Genomic DNA, 21,270 nt, shown 5'->3' with positions numbered 1-21,270 from the left:
AATAAAATTAAAAACCATTAAATTAGTAATTATAAGTAGCTGTTTGTGGGTATTATCATAACAAGCTCATAAATCATTCCTACAAACTGAATATAAGCAATAGCAATTAAGATGCGATCTTATTGTACTTCGACTAGAAATTTTAATCTTTTGTCATCAAAAATTAAAAATCAACCAGGGAGTTAATTTACTCAGAAGGGGAGATATTAACAGAATTTCCAGAAACAGAAGGTGTTGGAAGAGATCCAATCAATTTTAAAAAGTACAGATTTTAATTTGCTTTGTGTTCTTAAAACACCATAAATTTCCTAAAAGGATTTTCAGATAGATGATATGAAATAAAAAGTATGAGTTATTATAAAGGTATCTTTGAGCTATGATATTCAGATACAGTAAGGGAAAATCTCCAGGGATCTGCTGAATATGATTTCCGATGCTAGGAGTTAGGAAATGAAATATCCAAACTCTCCTTGATCTTTTTAATAAGACTTTAGTGACAGAATCTTCTGTATGAATTTCTAAATATTTCATGCGATGAATTAATTTAACTTACCCCCCCCTCACCCCGAACCTCCCCAAAACTAAACAAAAATGATTCCGATTTTCAGGGCCTGTGTTAAATATGCGTTCATCTCTGGAACAAAATCCAACATAAAATGAAATCAGATCACAACCGTTTTTAAGGAAGTACATTTGCATAAAAAACTGCTTTTATGATGCCTTTTAAATGGACAATTAATGACCATATATTTAATAATTTAAGCCTGGAAGTAGGAATGTGAACATGACTGGAAGTAAGTTTCTTTTTCTTTTCTTTCTTGTTTTGTCTCTTTCTCTCTCTACGGTCACAGCTTAGAACTAAATACAATTGCCTGGCCTTCATGGCCTTAAAAAATGTGCTGAATTAAATTGTTACAGGACTGCAAAGACATGAAACATTTAGGGTACAGCATAACTGTTTATTCTTAAACAGGATCTATGATAGCAATTGGGGATAGGCAATCGAATGTTTGGGTTGATTCCCTAGGGTGGAATCCTAGGGTCCTCTATAACCTAACCTCACAAAAAGTATATTACTTATTTTCCTCATCAAATAATCATGCTTCATGGAGCCAAACATTCCACAAATGTTATGTTATTCAGAAAGCAATCAGAAATCAATATATTCCAATTACTTTTGTATATTCTTAATTTTCTTAATAAAAATATTGGCTACTGAACTTTTAAGAAATATGTACTCTTTAATACTTGAAGGGGGGGAAGCTGAGGATGTTTTCGTAAAGTTTGTTACAGATTTAGCTTTGTGCTTTATTGAGGTCACCTGTCACAGAAAAGGAGCACCGAAGTCATCGACACAGCTGATGGCACACAGGTTTCCATCAACTGTGTTTTTGTTTCTCATCTATCACTATAGTAATTCAACTCATTCCGATGCTTTATTTTTATCATTTGAGAATCACAGAGCTTAAAAGCTGAAAGGGAACCTTAGAGAGTCCCCCAGGTCTATTTATTTTAGCTGGAGAGGTAAAAGGACCTGAATTTGTAATCTTGTTCCACATGAACAGTCGTCGGTGGATCCCCTTTGCCTTTCAGATAAAATCAAAATTCCTTATTTGGAACTCAAGGACCTCCATGCTCTGGTCTCTGACTGGCATGCACACAAAACCAGGCTGCCTGGAACACTCCACCCCTGCCAAGGGCCCCATCAAGTCTGTTAGAAGTATTTCTCCAGTCAGCTTCTCAGTAAAGGCTTCCCTAACCTTTCCTTTTCCTGTTCTTGCTCTCACTGAAGTACCTGGACCATAGGGGCTCAATCATTTCTGTATCTCCAATGCTTTGCATACTGGTAGGCCTATACTAGATGCTCAATAAATATTTTTTAGTTGATAAATGAAACAACTGCATGACATTGGACTAATGGCATCCATTTGCCCAAAGATTGAACTGATCTTGGATTCTTCCCTCTTTCTTGCCCCCACTCCTTTATCCAAACGTCTAAGTCCTCTTGATTCAATTTCCCAATAGCTCTCAAATTTGTCTTATTTTCTTCATCCCATTTGCAGCCACCATATTTTAGATAATGGGCACTTTGCTTCCGTATGATGGCAGACATCTAATAACTGAATTCTTGTTTCTCTTCTTGGCCTCCTTCAGAGGACTGCCACCTATCTTTCAGAATAGATCCAGAGTTCTACTACTTCTCACCTACTCCTCTTCTTTGAATTGGAGCAGAGTTTACTTACTTATTTTCTGTAAGTGTTCCTCAGCAGGTCTTCCAATGTCCACTCTAGCACAATTACAGCCTATTCTCAATAGAACAGCCAGGGTGATGATTTTAAAAGTTGTTATGCCATGTCACTCTTCTGCCAAAATGGGAAATGTCTCCCAAGTCCTTCTATCGTCTTATAATAACCTGCATTATCTGGTCCCTTTTATCTCTCTGATTTCATCTGCTGCTAACCTCTAGCTTGCTCAATGGATTTCAGCGAAGCTGGCCTCTTTACTGTTCCTCACATCCAGGATACACTCCTGCCTTAGTGCCTTTGATTAAATATTCCCTCTGCCTGAAAATCTCCTTGTCAAATAACTGCTTGGTTTATTCCCTACCTTCTTTAATTCTTCATCCAAACCTTATTTTCTCAATAGGGCTTCCCTGAATGCCTTTTTAATACCATAAGCTGCCAAGGATCCCACCTCGGGTGCTTCTATACTCTCTTTTCCTGTCCTCCTTTTACAATTGTCCATAGGAGTTATCAACTTTTAACCAATTGCATGATCTCCTCCTTATTATATGTGTAGCCTTTCTTTCTCTGCTGGAACGTAAGCTCCCTGAGGACAGGGATCTTTGCTTTGTTTGTCACCATACCCCAAACACCTTAAAAATTGCCAGTTACCACTCCTAGGAATATATCCGACAGAAATAAGAGTCATCACATGAATAGACATATGCACACCCATGTTCATTGCAACATTGTTTGTGATAGCAAGAAGATGGAAAAAACCTAGATGCCCATCAAAAGATGAATGGATAAACACACTGTGGTACATAGACACAATGGAGTATTACACAATGATAAGAATCATGATGAATCTACGAAGTATCTCATAACATGGAAAACCTGGAGGGCTTTATGCTGAGGGAAATAAGTCAATCACAAAAGGACAAATGTTGTATGAGACCACTACTGTAAAAACTCACGAAAAGTTTTACACACAAAAAGAAACAATCTTTGATGGTTATGAGGGAGGGGAGGGATGGGGATGGAAAAACACTAAATAGACAGTAGATAAGTGGTAACTTTGGTGAAGGGTGAGACGGTGGTACACAATACTGGGGAAGCCAGCACAACTTGTACAAGGCGAGGTCATGGAAGGTCCATAGATACATCCAAACTTCCAAAGGACCAAATTGCTGGCTGAGGGCTATGGGAACCATGGTCTCGGGAAACATCTAGCTCAATTAACATAGCATGGTTTACAAGGAAAATGTTCTACATTCTAATTTGGTGAGCAGTGTCTGGGGTCTTAAAAGCCTGTGAGTGGCCATCTAAGATACTCTACTGGTCTCTCCCCTTCAAGAGCAAAGGGTAGTGAAGAAAGCTAAAGATACAAGGGAAAGATTAGTCCAAAGGACTAATGGACCACGTCTACCACAGCCTCCACCAGACTAAGTCCAGTACAACTAGATGGTGCCCAGCTACCACCACTGACTGCTCTGACAGAGATCACAATATAGGGTCCCAGACAGAGCCGAAGAAGAATGTACAACAAAATTCTAACTTACAAAAAAAGGCCAGACTATGGTCTGACAGAGACTGGAGAAACCCCAAGAGTATGGCCCCTGGACACCCTTTCAGCTCAGTAATGAAGTCACTTCTGAGGTTCACCCTTCAGCCAAAGATTAGACTGCCCCATAAAACTATATCAAACTAAAGGGGCACACCAGGCCAGGGGCATGGATCAGAAGGCAGGAGGGGACAGGAAAACTGGCAGTAGGGAACCCCAAGGTCAAGAAGGGAGAGTATTGACATGTTCTGGGGTTGTTAACCAATGTCATAAAACAATATGGTACTAACTCTTTAATGAGAAACTAGTTTGTTCTTTAAACCTTCATCTAAAGTACAATTAAAAAAGAAAGTTCTAACAATAATAAAAAAAAGTTGCCAGGTATATATTATATGCTCAATAAATATGTCTTTAATAAATGAAAGTATCACATGGAAGTGTCATCCACGTTCTGCCCCACAGAAAATTTTGAGCCCTGATTGTATTGCCATGATACCTGGTTACTAAAACATGCCCCTGCAGTTCATTTGTAAGACTATGTCATGTCCCTTTTATTTTTAAGTAAAAATTCTTCCACTACTTTTAGTGAAAATATTAAATTCTTTTCATGAATAATTAGACTTTTCAGCACTTTGCTCTTGGTTTCCCCAAGCTCCATTCATGCATCAGCCAAAGCATTTCTTCTAGCTTCCACTGCCAGTCTTTTCTAGACAATCAATCCAATTTGGGTGACCAAAAAAAACAAGCATGGAATTGAGCATGTTAACACTCCCCTTCAGGGATCTAACTTCAGTTTGGTAGGATTTGGGGTGGTTGCATGAGTATTTAAGTCCCCCAGTCAAGTTCTAAGGCCAGGTCCTCACAGCAGGGCATTGATATTGATAACCTCCCCTGTGGAGTGAGAAGAAAGGCTTGGGAAACAGAGACACATGTGTCAGAACTGAAGTAGATATTGGAATACAGAAGTGATAATATCAGGCACACTTCTGGAAGATGGAGCTAGAGTTTAGGCATAGATTTAGAAAAAGCAGTTGTGATATAAACTGTATTGAAAAAGACAAACACCAAAGAGACTAAAAATAAGACAGCAATGAAGAGTCTACGCCTAGGTAGTTGGTAACCAGAATATTGGGAGGAAAAATGAAAGCATGGCTAAGCGATGGAGACAGATTCAAAGGTACCAATAACTAAAAAAAAATATTGAAACAGGCACAGTAGGTTGCTTCAGTCCATAAATTATTTAACCCTTGAAGCTAGCAATAGATTCCTGGACATGGCTGTTGAAGCTTGAGATGACCATGACACTAAGCAGGCAGAATATTACCAAATCACATTAAGTTGTCAATGAATATTTTTAGTGAATTTCTATTTTCTATTAAAAAAAATTGTATATTCACAATTTCTATACTTTGTTCTAAGTCTACTGATTTAACTCTAGAAAGTAATTTGAGGAAAGATCATAAAGTTTAATTTCTTTATTCCCCTCATTTCCCATCCATTCCATTTGAAATATTGCAAGATAAGGTGGTTCACTGGGGTTTGTTACTGATTTAGTTACATCTTGAGTCGGAATTGACTCGACGGCACTGGGTTTTCAAAATCTCACCTATAGGGGGCTTGTTCAGATGAGTCCGGTGAGCTAACAGTATGACAACCATAAAAGTAGTTGCTGTTGAGTCGATTCCGACTTGTATCAACCCTACAGGACAGAATAGAACTGCCCCATACGGTTTCCAAGGAGTGGCTGGTGGATTCAAACTGCGGACCTTTCAGTTAGCAGCTGAGTGTTTAGCTACTACACCACCAGGGCTCCCTTACCATAGTCATAAATAAATATTAAAAATTAAAAACACTTCTTGAGATCACGATAATAACATTTGTTTCCTGATATTTCAGGATAATATGTTGTCCTTACAAGAGTTAAGTCAGTATTTTCTTGGTTTGAAAGCATTATTAATAAATGAAACCTTAGAGAAATTTCTACATTCACTTTTTGGAAATCCTTACTTTGAAATATTGGTTTATAATCCTTTGAGAAATAGTGATGTTACAAGCATAAGAACAGAAAAAAGATGTCTGGATCTAGGATTTTAGAAAAAACTACTTGAATTTTATTCATCATTGTTGATTAAAATACTCATGAAATTGTCTGTAGTCAGTTTTCATGGATATATTTGGTTTTCTTAGAAGCATATGGAAATGCATGTTTAATTTGACAGTATTTTGCAAATCATACCCCCTTCAGAATAATTTGCAAAGTAGAAATGTTTCCATATGCTAGAAGGTGGTTTGTCTATTATGCCAAAAAGTAAAGAAAGGGCTGTATATTCAACAACAAAAAATATAAATATTTCATTGTGCATTGTTGTAGTTATCTAGTGTTACTATAACAGAAATGCCACAAATCGGTGGCTTTAACAAACAGAAATTTATTTTCTCACAATTTAGGTGGATAGAAGTCTGAATTCAGGGTGCTGGCTCCAGGGGAAGGCTTTTCACTCTGGGGACTCTAAAGGAAGGTCCTTGTCTCTTTGAGCTTCAGCTTCTGGGTGATCTTCATGTGGTTGGGCAGCTCTCCTCCTCATCTCTGCTAATATCTCAAATGAGGATGGCTCAAGACACACCCTACAGTAATCTTGTCTCATTAACATAACAAAGAAATCCATTCCCAAATGGGATTATAACCACAGGCACGAACCCTGAAAACCCATTGTTGTCTAGTCTATTTCAACTCATATCGACCCTATATGATAGTAGAACTGCTCCATAGGGTTTCCAAGGAGCTGCTGGTGGATTCGGATTGCTAAACTTTTTGGTTGCCAGCCAAGCTCTTAAATACTGTGCCACCAGGGCCTCAAACCACAGGATATGATTTACAACACATATTTTGGGGGAACACAATTCAATTCATAACAGGCATTATGGATCCCTAAAGAAAATGCATATTGATAGGCCAATACCTTTGTACTCAAAAGCTTAAAATCAAGAAGGTTTAATTGTATAATCATGTTTCAAGCAATTCTGTTGGCTACACTAAGATGAAATCTTGCAAGGATTACAGGCCACGTAGAAAAAAAAAAAAAAGCCTCAAGGTCATTTCCTGTCTATATTGCCAGAGTTTATGCCAAGCCTTCGGTTGCCCTGACCAAAGCTGATTGGAGAAGGAATTGACGTGGGAGCCCAAACAAGCTCTCTCTATATGAGTTGGGCGTAAGAGAGACAGACCCCAACTCTAGACAGATAATTCCCACTCAGTAAAATCCCCTCCTCTGGAAAAATTAAAAAAAACAAACAGGTAAATGAAGTAAGGATTGCTTAAGTTCAGGTCTTTGTTCTAAGTAAAGTATTCCAAGTGTTCTTCAGGTCTGAGAAGTCAGCCCACACCAATCTGGAAGCACTGAGACCCACTGGGACTGTGTGCGATGAGGCAGTTGCCCGTGCTACCCCACACTTCCATGTATTATTGCAATAAGTCTCCACCCCAGTTGTAGGCAGTGTTGTTTCAATGGTAGAATTTTTGCCTTCATGCAGGAGACCCGGGTTTGATTCCCACCCGGGGTAGCTCATGCACAGCCACCAGCCCTGTTATTGGAAGGCTTGTGTGTGAACCGGTTTCAGCAGAGCTTCCATACTAAGATGGGCTTGGAAGAAAGGCCTGATAATCTACTTCTGAATCAGCCAGTGCAAACCCTATGAATCACAACAGTCTGAACCACAATCCGTCACTGGGATGGCCCAGGACCAGGCAGTGTTTTGTTCCCTAGTGCATGGGTTCCCCATGAATCAGGGGCAGATTCAACAGCTGCCCTTTCCACCACCAGCTGATCTGGCCATTACAAAGAGTCAGATTGATACACATGTTTTCTAAGCGAGAACAAACAAAAGTTTAGCAGTAGCTCTTCAGAGTTACTATCAAAAGCCCTGCAGATTTCAAAGGTTACTTTATGGACAAAACTTGGAAGTAATTAAAACAAGAGCCGAAGCTCTTTGACAAGTCTTACTTTTTGTGTCTGAAAGGTTCAATGACCCCATTTATCTTCAGAGACACTAGATGGCAATTTTAGAATAGAAAATAAATGTTGAGATTTCAAAGGACTTCAGTTTTTTCCAAATTAATGATAATGTCATCATTATCTGAGAGTAGTGATTTGTGAGCTAAGAATGGCTTTAATATATCTTTTTTTTACTGATAATTACTATCAGCTTTCTTTAAAGAGCCACTATTACTTTGTCTCCCAGCTTGAGAAAAACAGATTGTTTACTAAATTTATTTTTAACTGTGATTGTGCTTTAATGCATAAAAGTTATTTTTATGATCATGGCTTAAATTTGCCACACAGGGAAATTATTTAGAAGATTTTGCATAGTAAAAATTGTCAAGCCAAGAAAATGGGGGGATCCTTTTCAAGTTATTGATCTAAAATAATTTCCAAATAAGGAGAGGCATAGATTACACGTAATTACTCCACAGATGAGTATTGTGCAAGGGATTTGTCCTCTTTCAGATTCCATACAATGATGATTTGAAGATCTGAACTTATAGTGGGTATAATCCACTCCAAGATCACAGCTCCAGAACTAAGTGTGAGCTTGAAGCAATCTTGTTGATCTTACCAGTTTATAATTTCTAAAATATTGTAAAATAGGAAGAAAGAGCAATTTTATGATAATGAGGAAGGCTTTAAAATGTTAAGTCAATAACTCAGATTCCATAAAAATTCTAGTGAAGAGTATAAAAAGGAAAAGATCACTTGATACATCCTTTTAAGAAATACCATTTAAGTAATTCTTTTTCAACTGAAATCTCTCTTGTAGGCAACCATTTCAGCTTTCAAAGTAACAAAAAATAAGTTAATTCACTTGGCTAACATAGCATTCTATTTTATAGAGGATACTTACCTGCAAGTTTCTCTATCTCCTGGCTCAAGCTTTTCCCAACCAGCTTCAAGCTGAAGACATCTCTTCTGCCATTGCTCCCAATGCTTATTAGACTATTTAAATAACACCTCTTCCAATGATTATGATTTTAAAATCATAGGTACTATTTAAGTCCTTGGGTGGCCCAAATAGTTTGTGTTCAATTTCTAACCTAAAGATTGGTGGTTCAAATCCATCCAGCAGCACCACAGAAGAAAGACCTGGCAATCTGCTTCCATGAAAAGATTATAGCCACGAAAACCCTATGAGACAATTCCACTAACACATGGTATCGCCATGAGTTGGAATGAGTTTTCTTGTATCCTATATTTATTTGCATCTATGAAGGTTTTCTGCCCCCAAAATTTTTAGGTTGCATTTGTTCATGTCTCCTTAATAGACTCAAGGCCATTCCCTTTACATGATGAAGCAATGAGCACCTTGGAAAGAACACCTGTTTTGAGTAAGATAAAATTCAAGTTTTACCATATTTATCCCCGCATTAGAGAGACAGACAGGCGTATTGGAAGTTTTCGTTATCTAATGGCAAATGGGATCTATGCGAATGGCAGACTAAAAGAAATCCATTGTGAGCCAGTAACCATAAATTTCTAGTAACTAATGGAGAAGAAAAATGGTTTAATTAAGATGTTATCTTGAAAATTACGTTAAAAATTTGACTTAGAATTTACCAAAACTGAGATTAAAATAACAATATGCTAATTCTCAGAAATAACAAATACTAAATCAAATGTTGGGTTTTTTTGGTGTATTTTTTGACAAAATGTTATGATAGCAAAATATAATTTCTTTCATATTAAGTTTTCAGCATGACCATAAAGATGAAGATTTTTATAAAAAAAATATTTTTGAGGAGTTCATCATTTCTGTTTAATCCTTGATATTTGAGTCATTTGCTTTTGAAGTACCTTGTCAATTTTTACTGTAAACTTCTCTAACTTTGACAGGTTCTCACTGCCCATAATTTTGTGATTCAGCAGTTCTCCAGCATCATGAAATCCTGCATCTCTTGCAAAATTCTGCTTCAGAATCTGTTTCCATTGTATTATCTGATGCTGATAACATTCTATAATCAGCAAGAGACTAAGATTGCTGTAAGTAGTTCATAGAGATAGATGCTAAACTAATTGGGAAAGAGTGTCCAGGTAAGGATTAATTTATATGTGGGTGGTCCATTAGTGAATACGTCCCTGTGATGACAATCATGGCTTTCTTACATTACTGTGTATGCTGGAGGCCTGGGATAATGCTTGGACAACAAGGAACTCTTGTAATTGGCAATAAGATTATAATAATGGCTGAAAAGTAAGCAAGCAGTAAAACCGGAAGGGCAAACTGGTTTCCTTTACAAATGAGGAGAAGTTGAAATCATGAATGTGGATGAGGATCAAGGGCTGGGGCTTAGGGAGAATCATAGAAAAAGTGAGAAAGTATACTTCGTAATAGATACAGAAACGTCATCACATACATTCTAGCAGAACCAACAGAAACGGTGCCGTGAAAACTTAGAGGAGTGGGAGATAACTATTAAAGACAAAGGACAGCCAACTGTACCTAATGTAGCCTTGAGGTCAAGAAACTGTGGCTGGGAAGTTATCTATGTTAATACTGAACATCCTTCTACAACAGGCTAAATAGGTAGGGCAGATGCCCCACAAGGCCTAGGCCACATTTCATCTTGGGGGTTCTGTGAAAACTCCTACCAGATGTGGCCTGTCACATCTGGAACCACCTGAAGTCTCCTGAATTCCCATCCTTGACATTGTCACCTACAACTCTTCATTCTCTCAGTTTTAAACAAGAACACCTTATGTCAGTACTAGGCAAAGACTTATTAAGTAATAAATCGGAAAAGATCATTAAGAAACTGAAAACAAGGTTTCAGTTATCGAGACCTTTTGAGCCATTACATTCTCAACCATTTCTTGGAGAAGTGCATAGAATCTAAATATGTCAGGTCTGTGTTTCCCAGAACAAATGTGCATAAGATGAGCCCCCCATAAGACGAACATTGATTGTACAGTTAAGCCAATCATGACATAAGCTTATAGTTCCTAAGCCTTTTTCACTTCTTTTTATCCTTTCTTGGACTTTCCTGAAACCTGTTCTTTATGTTTTCTTTCTTTCCTTTTTTTCAGTTGCGAAGTAATTATAATAATCACTCACATTTCTGAGGTCTAAAAATTGCCTTAGCCAGGCACCAAAGTCAGCTAGCCTCATCGGCTGTTTTTTTTTTTAACTTGCAAATCACTTGTTACAATAAAGGAGATGACTCAAGCCCTCAATAAAGCTTTACAAAATGTCATCTCTATTTAAAGCCTTCAATCAAACACCTCTAACTGGTTATGGAAATATGTTAGCATGATTTAAGATTCTAGCATTTTCAAGAAAATTATTGCTAGGTCCACTCTTGGCAACTCAGCAAAGCTCAAAAATATACCCCAAGGAAAACAAGCTTTTCAAGGGACCTTGAGGAGAAGGGGAGAGACATCCCTGGGCAGGGCAAGCGATTTGTGCACGACTACTAATCCAGCGTTGCCTTATAAGAAAGGCCTGGTGGTCTGCTTGCATAAACATCACAGCTAAGAAACCCATGGACGCAGTTCTACTCTGTAACACATGGGGTTGCCGTGAGTCAGAATCAACTTGACGGCAACGTGTTTAACACATGGGGGGGGGGGGCGTTTGGAGGTTTGCTAAGCCTGTGTGAAAAGCGAACAGTGTTTTTCCTGTATGAGTGATTTCACCGGACAGGGTAAAAAAATAAATTCTAGAAGGAATCTTACTATCTCCTTTGATCAGCTCCTGTTTTCATACTAGAGCCCCTATTTAAAAAAAAAAAAAAAGATCTTTGAATTTCAGTGTATGGTGTCTTACAGAAGAGTCTTTCCATGGGCTTCAGATATTTTGAGACCCCTAAAATAAAAAGGTTAAGTATTGCTCGAATGTATGCCAGAAAGATCAACATTTGTAAAAAAGAAAAATTCAAGATTATTTAAGCACTTTTTTTTAGGAATACATTTCTGATTGTCAAATACTTATAATTAAAAGTGTCTTCCTTCAAGTCACGAAGCGGTAATTATTAACTTTGTAGACTGAAGTCTGCCCCCAAGGGAAGGGGGGAGGGACTAAGAAGTCATTTCATTACAATCAGCGCTAATTTACTATAATTCTTAACTGTAGACATGGTTTACAATCCGACCCTGGAGTGAGAAAAGGTGATGACCAACTAAGAAAAGGTCAAATTTTGGTTGAGAACAGCAGCTTGAATTACAATGCTTAATGCAGCAGATTAAGTCTGGCACCTAATTTACTCATTTGCTTTATTGAAATCTCAGGCTGGGTTCTCTAGAGGAGCAAAACCAGTGAAGTGTACGTGTATACATACACACACATATAGAGAGAGAAAGATTTAGTTCAAGGAAATGGCTCATGCAGTTGAGAAGGCTGGCAAGTCCCAAATCCATGGGTCAGCATATCTATCTACCACTGACACTTCAAGCCCTATTGGATCAGCCAGATCATAAGACCCAACTGGCAGAGCAGCTTGCATGGCAGCCTAAACCTGTTGTTGTAGAGCCTTCTCTTGGTCTGGGCCCCATTCAAAACTTGCAGCTTTTCGAGTCACTTGATAAATAGGCCAGAACAGCACACTGAAATGAGGGATCGGCTGCCTTCTAAATCCAAAGATGCCTGCCAGGCATTGTGCCTTCTTTTTAACTGTAGGAGGGGCCAGATGCAACAGCTTATCCTTCACTTTAGAAAGAATACCTTGACATGCCCCACACCAAAGCTTCCCTAGAAATTTCGCTGAGGGTCATTAGCACCTTTAAGACTAGCCAGGCTTGAGAACCAATTCCAGAAAGCTCAGCCCTATGATTTGGTTCCTCTAGAATCACTCTCAGTACCAAATGTCTTAGGCTAGGTTTTCTAGAGGAACAAAACCAGTGAAGCATATATATATATATAAAGAGAGAGAGAGATTTTTTTCTAGGAAATGGCATACACAGTTGTGGAGGCAGGCAAGTCCCAAATCCATGGTCTGACATCAGGCTGGAGGTTTCTCCTGACTCACATGGTTGCACGAGCTGATGAGCCCAAAAATTGTCAGGTCAGATGACAGGCTGCTGGTTCACAGGGTGCAGAAGCTGGCAAATCCCAAAATCTGCCTGTGAGGTGTCAAGCTGCTAGCTCCTGTCCCATGAACCAGAAGTCAGATGGTGACCAGTCAGGTGGGAGTGAGCCTTGCCAGAGCATCCATACACATTGGTTGCAGGCCACACACCCCAGGAAACTCCCCTTACATCAGATCCCAGAATGAAGGATACTGACACAATACTGAGAATCATGAGCTAGCCAAGTTGACACATAACATTAGCCATCACAATTGGCAAAAGTCACTTGGAAAAAAATCCTAGGTCATCAACTTGGAACAATGGTCAAAATGCCTCATTAAGGTAAAAAAGGAAAAGAAACTTCTTGGTACAGATGTTAATTTACCAGTTGCTAATGCAAACTTTGTAAAAGACTATGAAAACTATACAAACCAAAAAACCAAACCAGTTGCTGCCAAGTTGATTCTGACTCATGGTGAAACGTGTGTATCAGAGGGGAATTGCCCTCTGTAGGGTTTTGGATGGCTCTGATCTTTTCGAAGTAAATCACCAGGCTTTTCTTCTGAGACACCTCTGGGTGGATTCGAATAGCCAACCCTTCCATTAGTAGCCAAGTGCTTGCTATTTGTGTCATCCAGGGACTCTGGAAACAACACACTAATTATTAAACTCTTAGAACACAGTATTACATATCCTGTGATCCACTCTCCACACTAGGTGGGACATCGCTCCATAATGCCTTCTTACTCCAGCCTTGATGAACCTTTACCACGCCTAAAATGTCCCCTTTGCCCTGTGCTCCTACCTTCATCCTGTTCTACCTCTTTGTTGAAGCCTTTGCTTACATAAATATTACACTACAAATATATAGACACATGATCTAAAATAAAAGAATGGTTTAAGCATATTCACTTTTTTTAAAAATTGCTAAAGGGTGAATGACTGACCAAGAAAAATGTTGTGTGGATATTATTTATTTGAAATAACATATTTGGCCACTAGGTGCCGTCCTTTTTAAGCGTAAAGATTACTTCACAAAGTTTGCAACTTCAATAACAATTTTATTCCATTCTATCTGATGTTCTTAATTTAAATCAGCTACAGTATTAAATAACAAGGAAAAGTTCTCTTTAGTCTCTGTATGGTCCAAAAAGAAGAGAAATGTATAGGTGGCAGAAGGCTTATTAAACAGAAAGAGTTGACCAGCTGATCACAGAACCCTAACAGCTGAAATATAATTATTGTATTTCACAGTGGAATCACTACTCAGGCTGGAGCTTTTGTAGTTTAGGTTGTATTTTACTTCTCTATTGTAAATACTATTCACAAGGGAACACCCCTCCAATCTATTAAGAAAACAATTTATTGAGCATCATTACAATATCTGTGCAATTTGTCTTTTTCAGACAGCTTGGTATGTTAGCCTTGTCTATCTCTTCGTTGCTCTTACTACCACTCTTTCTGCAGATGGTGTTTGATTTGCAGATGTATCAAGGGGTAAATCACAGAACAGAATACAATGTTAAATTCTACCAAAGCATTTATTTTACCACGAGGGACTATGAATAGATGATCTGAAAATTGCCTGCCCTTGGCTTGTAGGAATCTGTTGTATCCCATTCCCAGTTAGGGATCCAGTTCCCTAACATAAATTAAATATAGTACGCGACACTTGCTACAAAGGGGATAGTTACGGTTAGAAGTTGGCAGCACTGGAATGAATCCCTCTGACATCACATCAAAAGAAGCTTTAACAGTTGGAGGAAACAAAATATGAACAAATAAAACCAACCAGAGTTCCTTGTAAAAGAGGCCTCTAATGAATGAAACTTGATTGGAGTCCTGTCAGTCTCCAAAGCCATATAGTTAAAATGCTGTAATAACTAATGATGTATAATTTCCCAAAAAGTTAAAATTGTGACTCTCATACACCTATAAAATGAACACACATAGAAGATCTTATTCCACTGATTCATTAATGAGAGAACCAAAAAGATGGTAAGGTCAGTTGAAGAGAGAATTAGAGGAATGGAGATTTATAAAGTCAGTCTCTCAATGAAATAACCCAGCTGGAATGTCTATGTGGCCTTTCTCCTGGATACATAATTTCACAATGATATACACCGAGTTCATAAGGTTTTGAGATTCCACAAAATGAGACACATAGGAGCACACTCCAACCCCTTCACTCCAGCCATGAAGGTCACATGACGGAGAGACATATCTCAAGTATATTAAGACTTAACTTCTAACTCCTTCATTCTCTAGAATTGATACCCATTACTTAATTTTTTCTGCCTCAACAGCTTGCCCTTTGAGTTAATATAATACATCAGATTCTCTATTACCTTTTAAATAAATGGAGAATGGTAAATGATCAAGGTATTGAGTTTTCACAAAAGCAAGCAATATGTTGTACATGGCCTATAGGAGAAACAAATTATGCTAGATAAAATGTTACCAGTGGAAAACATTGTAAAAAAATGTGTTTTTAAAATATGCGGTGGTATTCTTAACAATATAATATATAGCTTATAATTTTCTCAGAGATATCAGGACATGTGAGGAAATCTAATGCACTGACAATATGCTCCAGGAAGATGTCAGGCTGACAAAATGTCTATCTAAAGAAAATGCTCTATTTAAATTCAAAACTTTGAAACCTTGAAGAAATTTTAGACACGATTAAATGAACTTTAGAAAATTATCTTAAATTCCTAAGATTTACAGGCATAGAGCCTAAAAACATGAGGTGTTCCAAGCCGAATTACCAATTCAGCCTCAAAGCTTGTAAAGACTGTACCACTTAGCCAGTGGCTGAGAAGATTCAGAAAACGAATAAAACATTATTACATTATCTATTAGAAGTCTAGACAGTCTCCTTATGACATGTACTCCAATATAACAACTATGCTAAGTTTTTTTTCTTTCCTGAATGTTATTTCTGTATCTCAATACCAGATCAAGAAAAAATGAACACTTATAAGTTACCCAGTCAAATAAAAATGTGTAAATTTGTTGGTCTGTTACATTTACATTTATTCTTGCTCTAAAATACGAAGAAAGTCCAATAAAATAGAAAAGTACTGCTTGCTATGTAGTCAGTCTGCTGTGCGGTGTTCAGCTTCTTCAGTTTTCATGGATTACAAAGTCTTTTAGGACAGAAGATACTCCCTACAAGACATCATGTACCATTTCTGGCTTTAAAAGCAGATGTAATTTTAATAATAAGATGCCACTTTTAAGGCTCTATTAGGCACAGCTCTGGTTGCCTTTGATTTATGCATCAATGCCAGGAATCTGAAATTTTCTAAAGTCTAGTTTTTGAAAAAAAAATTGAAGTGGTCCCTTTGCATTCAACCATCTGCTCTGTGTGATTGCCGTGACTCATTTTTAGCACGGAAGCTCCTCTTTTTGTGATTGAATTTCTCACTCAATCGACTGAACTTTTTGGAAAGCATTTATTTCTGATAAAGCACATCATTGTTACTAGACTAGTAAAATAATTATCATTAATCTAAATTCCTACTGGATAGCTTCTTAAGGAACTCGTGTAAATGTAACACCTGATTCATGCAATTTAATCTATTCATCATCAAAAAAGAATATGAAATGGGTACTCACGCAGGTTTTATCGTGTGGGCATGCTTTTCGTGGACAAAGGCGCCAGCAAGACCTCCGGCTCCTGAATTTAAATACTGAACCAAAAATAAATTAAATTGCATGGGCTTACCTAAATACATAACAAAAAGTAAACAATATAATCATTTCTTTTTTTTAATGAAACTAAATCTTGGCTATTTGGCAATGTGTAATTATTAGAAATTTTGTTAAAGGGAAAACAAATAAAAAAATGATTAGGTTGAGGATAATCATTCTATTTCTGGTCAAATAAAATAAAAAGAAACCAATACTGTAAAGCAAATACGGGAGGCTTTGAAATTCTTTCTGCTAATTTCATTTCGTAATATGACAAAATACTGGGCCTGATAGGGTGGCAAAACTGATTGATACAATTGATTTGAACTTCAGCAAATCAATTTTGTGCAACATAATATACATTGCTAAACTGAATATTCATTCTAGATATGTAGCAAAATTTGGTGGTTTTGTATTTTTGTGACAGAGCATTAATGTTAAAAGAGTAGATAAATCCTTACCAAAAAAAAAAAAAAAAGTAAATTGTTACAAAATAAGAGATGTCCTTTTAACTAAGAAAACTTCTTTAAGTGGCATTAGCCCAAAGCTCTTGCTCAGTAAGTCCTTAAAGACCATGAGACAAAAGATATGCAATTTCAACATAGAAATCAAGAAACTGGTTTAGAAGGACTATTTTGCCCCAACTAATTTTTTTTTTTTTTAATAAACAGCATTGCCACTGAAGCCTGTCTGATTTCAGTGGTCAATCATTTAAATTTTTTTTGGTCATGAAAACATTTAAATAATAATAAAGGTATCATATTTTAAAAATGCCTAAACTAAAACTGGTTTTATTTTTATCCTCCCTGTCAAATTGTTTTTTTTTTTTTTCAAATGCCAATACCAATTGACTCTAAGAATTATCTTGAAGGAAGTAGATATTTACATCAATGTCAAAACTAAGAACCTAATCAATTTGAATTAAGTTCTAAATGTGTGGGGCTTTTTCTCAAGAACCTCCTGACATTTTTATAGAAGCCTAGGGATTGAAGGAATGGGTTCTTTATTAAAAAAAAAAAAAATCATCGAATGAAACCAGTTGCTGTCAAGTTAATTCCGACTCACAGCGACTGTCTAGGACAGAGTAGAACTGCCTCATAGGGTTTCCAAGGAGCAGCTAGTTGAGTGAAACCGACGACCATTTGGTTAGCAGCCAAGGTCTTAAACACTGTTGGAAGCTCTATGGGGCAGTTCTACTCTGTTCTATATGGTCAATATGAGTTGGAATAGAGACTGGATGAAAATACCAGAAGTAATTATTTTTCATACTATTCTATCATGTAACTCTTACTATAAACTAAAATCAGGAAACACAGAAATGAAAGACATACGAAAAAGTAACTCAGGTCCTTAAAATTGGCCCACCTATCCAGTTTTTCATCTGGGTTAATGTCAAGGTGAAATAAAAGGATGCTAACACATTAACTAATTTGTACCTTGTAGGAACACCAGCAGGCAAAATCAACTCCCCAGTCATGTAAGTGGAGTTCGACATTTCCAGCAGCATGTGCTAGATCAAAGCCAACAAAACAACCCTGGGGAAGAAAACAATCAAACATATTAGATTTGCTTAGTGACTGTAAATAGTTAATACAAATATCTTTAAGAAAACCTTTTAACAATCCGCTATACCATAAATGAGCCAGGTGCTCCTTGGAAACTCTATGGAGCAGTCCTCCTCTGTCCTGTAGGATCGCTATGGGTCGGAATCGACTCAACAGCAGTAGGTTTAATTTTTTTTTTAGTACCGTAAATAAGGTGCATCCTTTAATGCAGTGGTTCACAGAGAGTGAAATGTGGAACTCTGAGGTCCCAAGGCCTTTCAGGAGACTCACCAGGTCAAACAATTTTCGTAATACTAAGACATTCTTTGCCTTTTCTGCTGTGTTGACATTTGTACTGACAGTGCACAAACAGTGGTGGGTAAAACTCTTGCATCTTAATACAAATCATGGCAGTGGCACCAAACTGTACTAACAGTCATTGTATTGTACCCAACCCAGACATTCACTCTCAATGCCCCCACAAAAAACCAAAATGAAAACAAACAAAAAAACATTTCACTTAAGAAGTTCTTTGATAGAGCTGTAAAAATGATTAATTTTTATTTCCTCTTAACACCTTAATTGTCATACTTTTAATATTCTTTGAAGGGAATATTTATAAAACACTTGGCTACATTCTGAAGTAGGATGGCTGTTTCATAGTAATGCACTTGTGCAATTATTTCAGTTGCAAGCTGAACTAGCCCCCTTTTTCATGGAATACCATTTATACATGAAAGAGCAACTGACAAACAAACAATGATAATTTAAACTCAAACATCTGACAGACATTCTTTTGAAAATAGTGATTCTGCCACTTCAAAGAAAACAACTTACTGTATTTGTCGCCAATGGTAAAATTAGAATTTTCAAGAGAAAGGTAGAATTTTAGAAAACGTGTATCCACTTCTATAAGTATGACTACTTCCCAGCACATACCCAGACATTGCAGATGAGTTTGGAAGTGATATTAACAAATATGATTTTTTAACATATGAAATATGTCAATATTTGGAAGATCTGTATAATCCTGTGAACTAATATTTTTCAAATGACCAGTGACTGAGGCTACAGATCATGCATGGATCGAAGATCCATTCAAAGTGCAAGATCGATGAATGGGGTTTAATGTAACAAAATACAGGAAATAGAACAATTTGGTTTCACATTCCATATCACAACTAACCACTAAGAAGTTCTCACTTTCCAAATTCTGTGTAGTATCAGAGAATATCCACAATTAATTGAAAAGACTATTAAACTGCATCAGTCAGAGCAAGGCCAGGAGTCAACTGCAGAATAGCCCATTAATTGCTCATATGAAAGTTCAAGCTGAAGCTGAAGAAAAATAAAACAAATCCACAAGAGCCAAAGTACAACCTGGAGTATATTCCACCTGAATTTAGAGACCATCTCAAGAATAGATTTGACACAGTAAACACTAGTGACCGAAGAGCAGACAAGTTGTGGGATGACATCAAGGACATCATATGTGAAGAAAGCAAAAGGTCATTAAAAAGAAAATAAAAAAGGACCAAAATGGATGTCAGAAGAAACTCTGAACATAGAGTAGCAGCTAAAGTGAAAGGAAGAAATGATGAAGTAAAAGAGCTGAACAGAAGATTCCAAATGGCGGCTCAAGAAGACAAAGTAAAGCATTATAATGAAATGGGCAAAGATCTGGTGTTAGAAAACTGAAAGGGAAGGACATGCTTAATATTTTTCAAGCTGAAAGAACTGAAGAAAGAATTAAAGCCTTGAATTGCAATATTGAAGGATTCTGCGGGGAAAATATTGAATGACGATGCAAGAAGTATCAAAAGAAAATGGTAAGAATACACAGAGTCACTGTACCAAAATTGGTCAATTTCAGCCATTTCAGGAGGCAGCATATGATCAAGAATCAATGGTACTGAACAAAGAAGGCCAAGCTGCATTGAAGGTATGGTGAAAAACAAGGCTCCGGGAATTGACGGAACCCCCAATTGAGTTCTTACAACAAATGTATGCAGTGCTGGAAGCTCTCATCCATCTATGCCAAGAAATTTGGAAGACAGCTACATGGGCAGCCAATTGGAAGAGATCCATATTTGTGGCCATTGCAAAGAAAAGTGATCCAACAGAATGCAGAACTTATTAAACAATATCATTAATATCACACACAAGTAAAATTTAGCTGAAGATAATTCAAAAATGGCTGCAACAGTATATCAACAGAGAACTGCCAGAAATTCAGGCTGGATTCAGAAAAGGATGTGGAATGAGGGATATCATTGCTGATGTCAGATATATCTTGGCGGAAAGCAGAGAATATCAGAAAGATGTTTACCTGTGTTTTATTGACTATGCAAAGGCATTTGACTGTGTGGATCATAACAAATTATAGATAACATTGTGAAGAATGGGAATTCCAGAACACTTAGTTGTGCTCAAGAGGAATCTGTACATAGACTGAAAAGCAGTCATTTAAAAAGAACAAGGGGATACTGCGTGGCTTAAAATCAGGAAAGGTGTGCATGATAGTTGTGTCCTCTTACTAAACTTATTCAATCTGTATGCCAAGCAAATAATTTGAGCACCTGGACTACATGAAGAAAGTGGCACCAAGACTGAGGGAAGACTTATTAACAACCTGTGTAATGCCGATGACACAACCTTGCTTGCTAAAAGTGAGGAGAACTTGAAGCATTTACTGACGAACATCAAAGACTATAGCCTTCAGTATGAATTACATCTCAACATAAAACAAAAATCCTCACAACTTGACCAATAAGCAACATCATGATAAATGGAGAAAATATTGAAATTGTCAAGAATTTTATTTTACTTGGATCCACAATCGATGCCCACGGAAGGCGGCAGTCAAGAGCAAATCTGCTGCAAAAGACTTCTTGAAAGCGTTAAAAAGTGAAGATGTCAGTTTGAGGCCAAGCTGTGCCTGACCCAAGCCATGGTGTTTTCAATTGCCTCGTATGCATGTGAAAGCTGGATAATGAATAAGGAAGACAGAAGAAGAATTGATGCTTTTGAATTATGGTGTTGGTGAAGAATATTGAATATGCCATGGACTGCCAGAAGAATGAACAAATCTGTCTTAGAAGAGGTACAGTCAGAATGCTCCTTAGAAGTAAGGATATCGACATATCATCTCATGCACTTTGGACATCTTATCAAGAGGGACCAGTCCC

At 37.3% G+C, this 21,270-nt stretch overlaps 1 protein-coding gene across 1 annotated transcript in view; it reads right to left on the bottom strand.

The window, feature by feature from the left end:
* The window catches only part of KYNU (kynureninase), a 158,245-nt gene that overhangs the window by 29,123 nt on the left and 107,852 nt on the right, over window positions 1-21,270 (bottom strand). The window contains exons 9-10 of the mRNA XM_049887124.1: window positions 17,975-18,073; window positions 16,464-16,537 (exon numbers count right to left, since the gene is read on the bottom strand). Coding sequence (XP_049743081.1) covers window positions 16,464-16,537; window positions 17,975-18,073 — 173 coding nt within the window. The remainder of the gene's footprint in view (window positions 1-16,463; window positions 16,538-17,974; window positions 18,074-21,270) is intronic.

The sequence above is a fragment of the Elephas maximus genome, chromosome 6, assembly GCF_024166365.1.
Source record: "Elephas maximus indicus isolate mEleMax1 chromosome 6, mEleMax1 primary haplotype, whole genome shotgun sequence".
Classification (NCBI taxonomy): Eukaryota; Metazoa; Chordata; class Mammalia; order Proboscidea; family Elephantidae; genus Elephas; species Elephas maximus.
The sequence above is the reverse complement of the archived record's forward strand: the minus strand, read 5'-3'. Positions and strand labels throughout refer to the sequence as shown.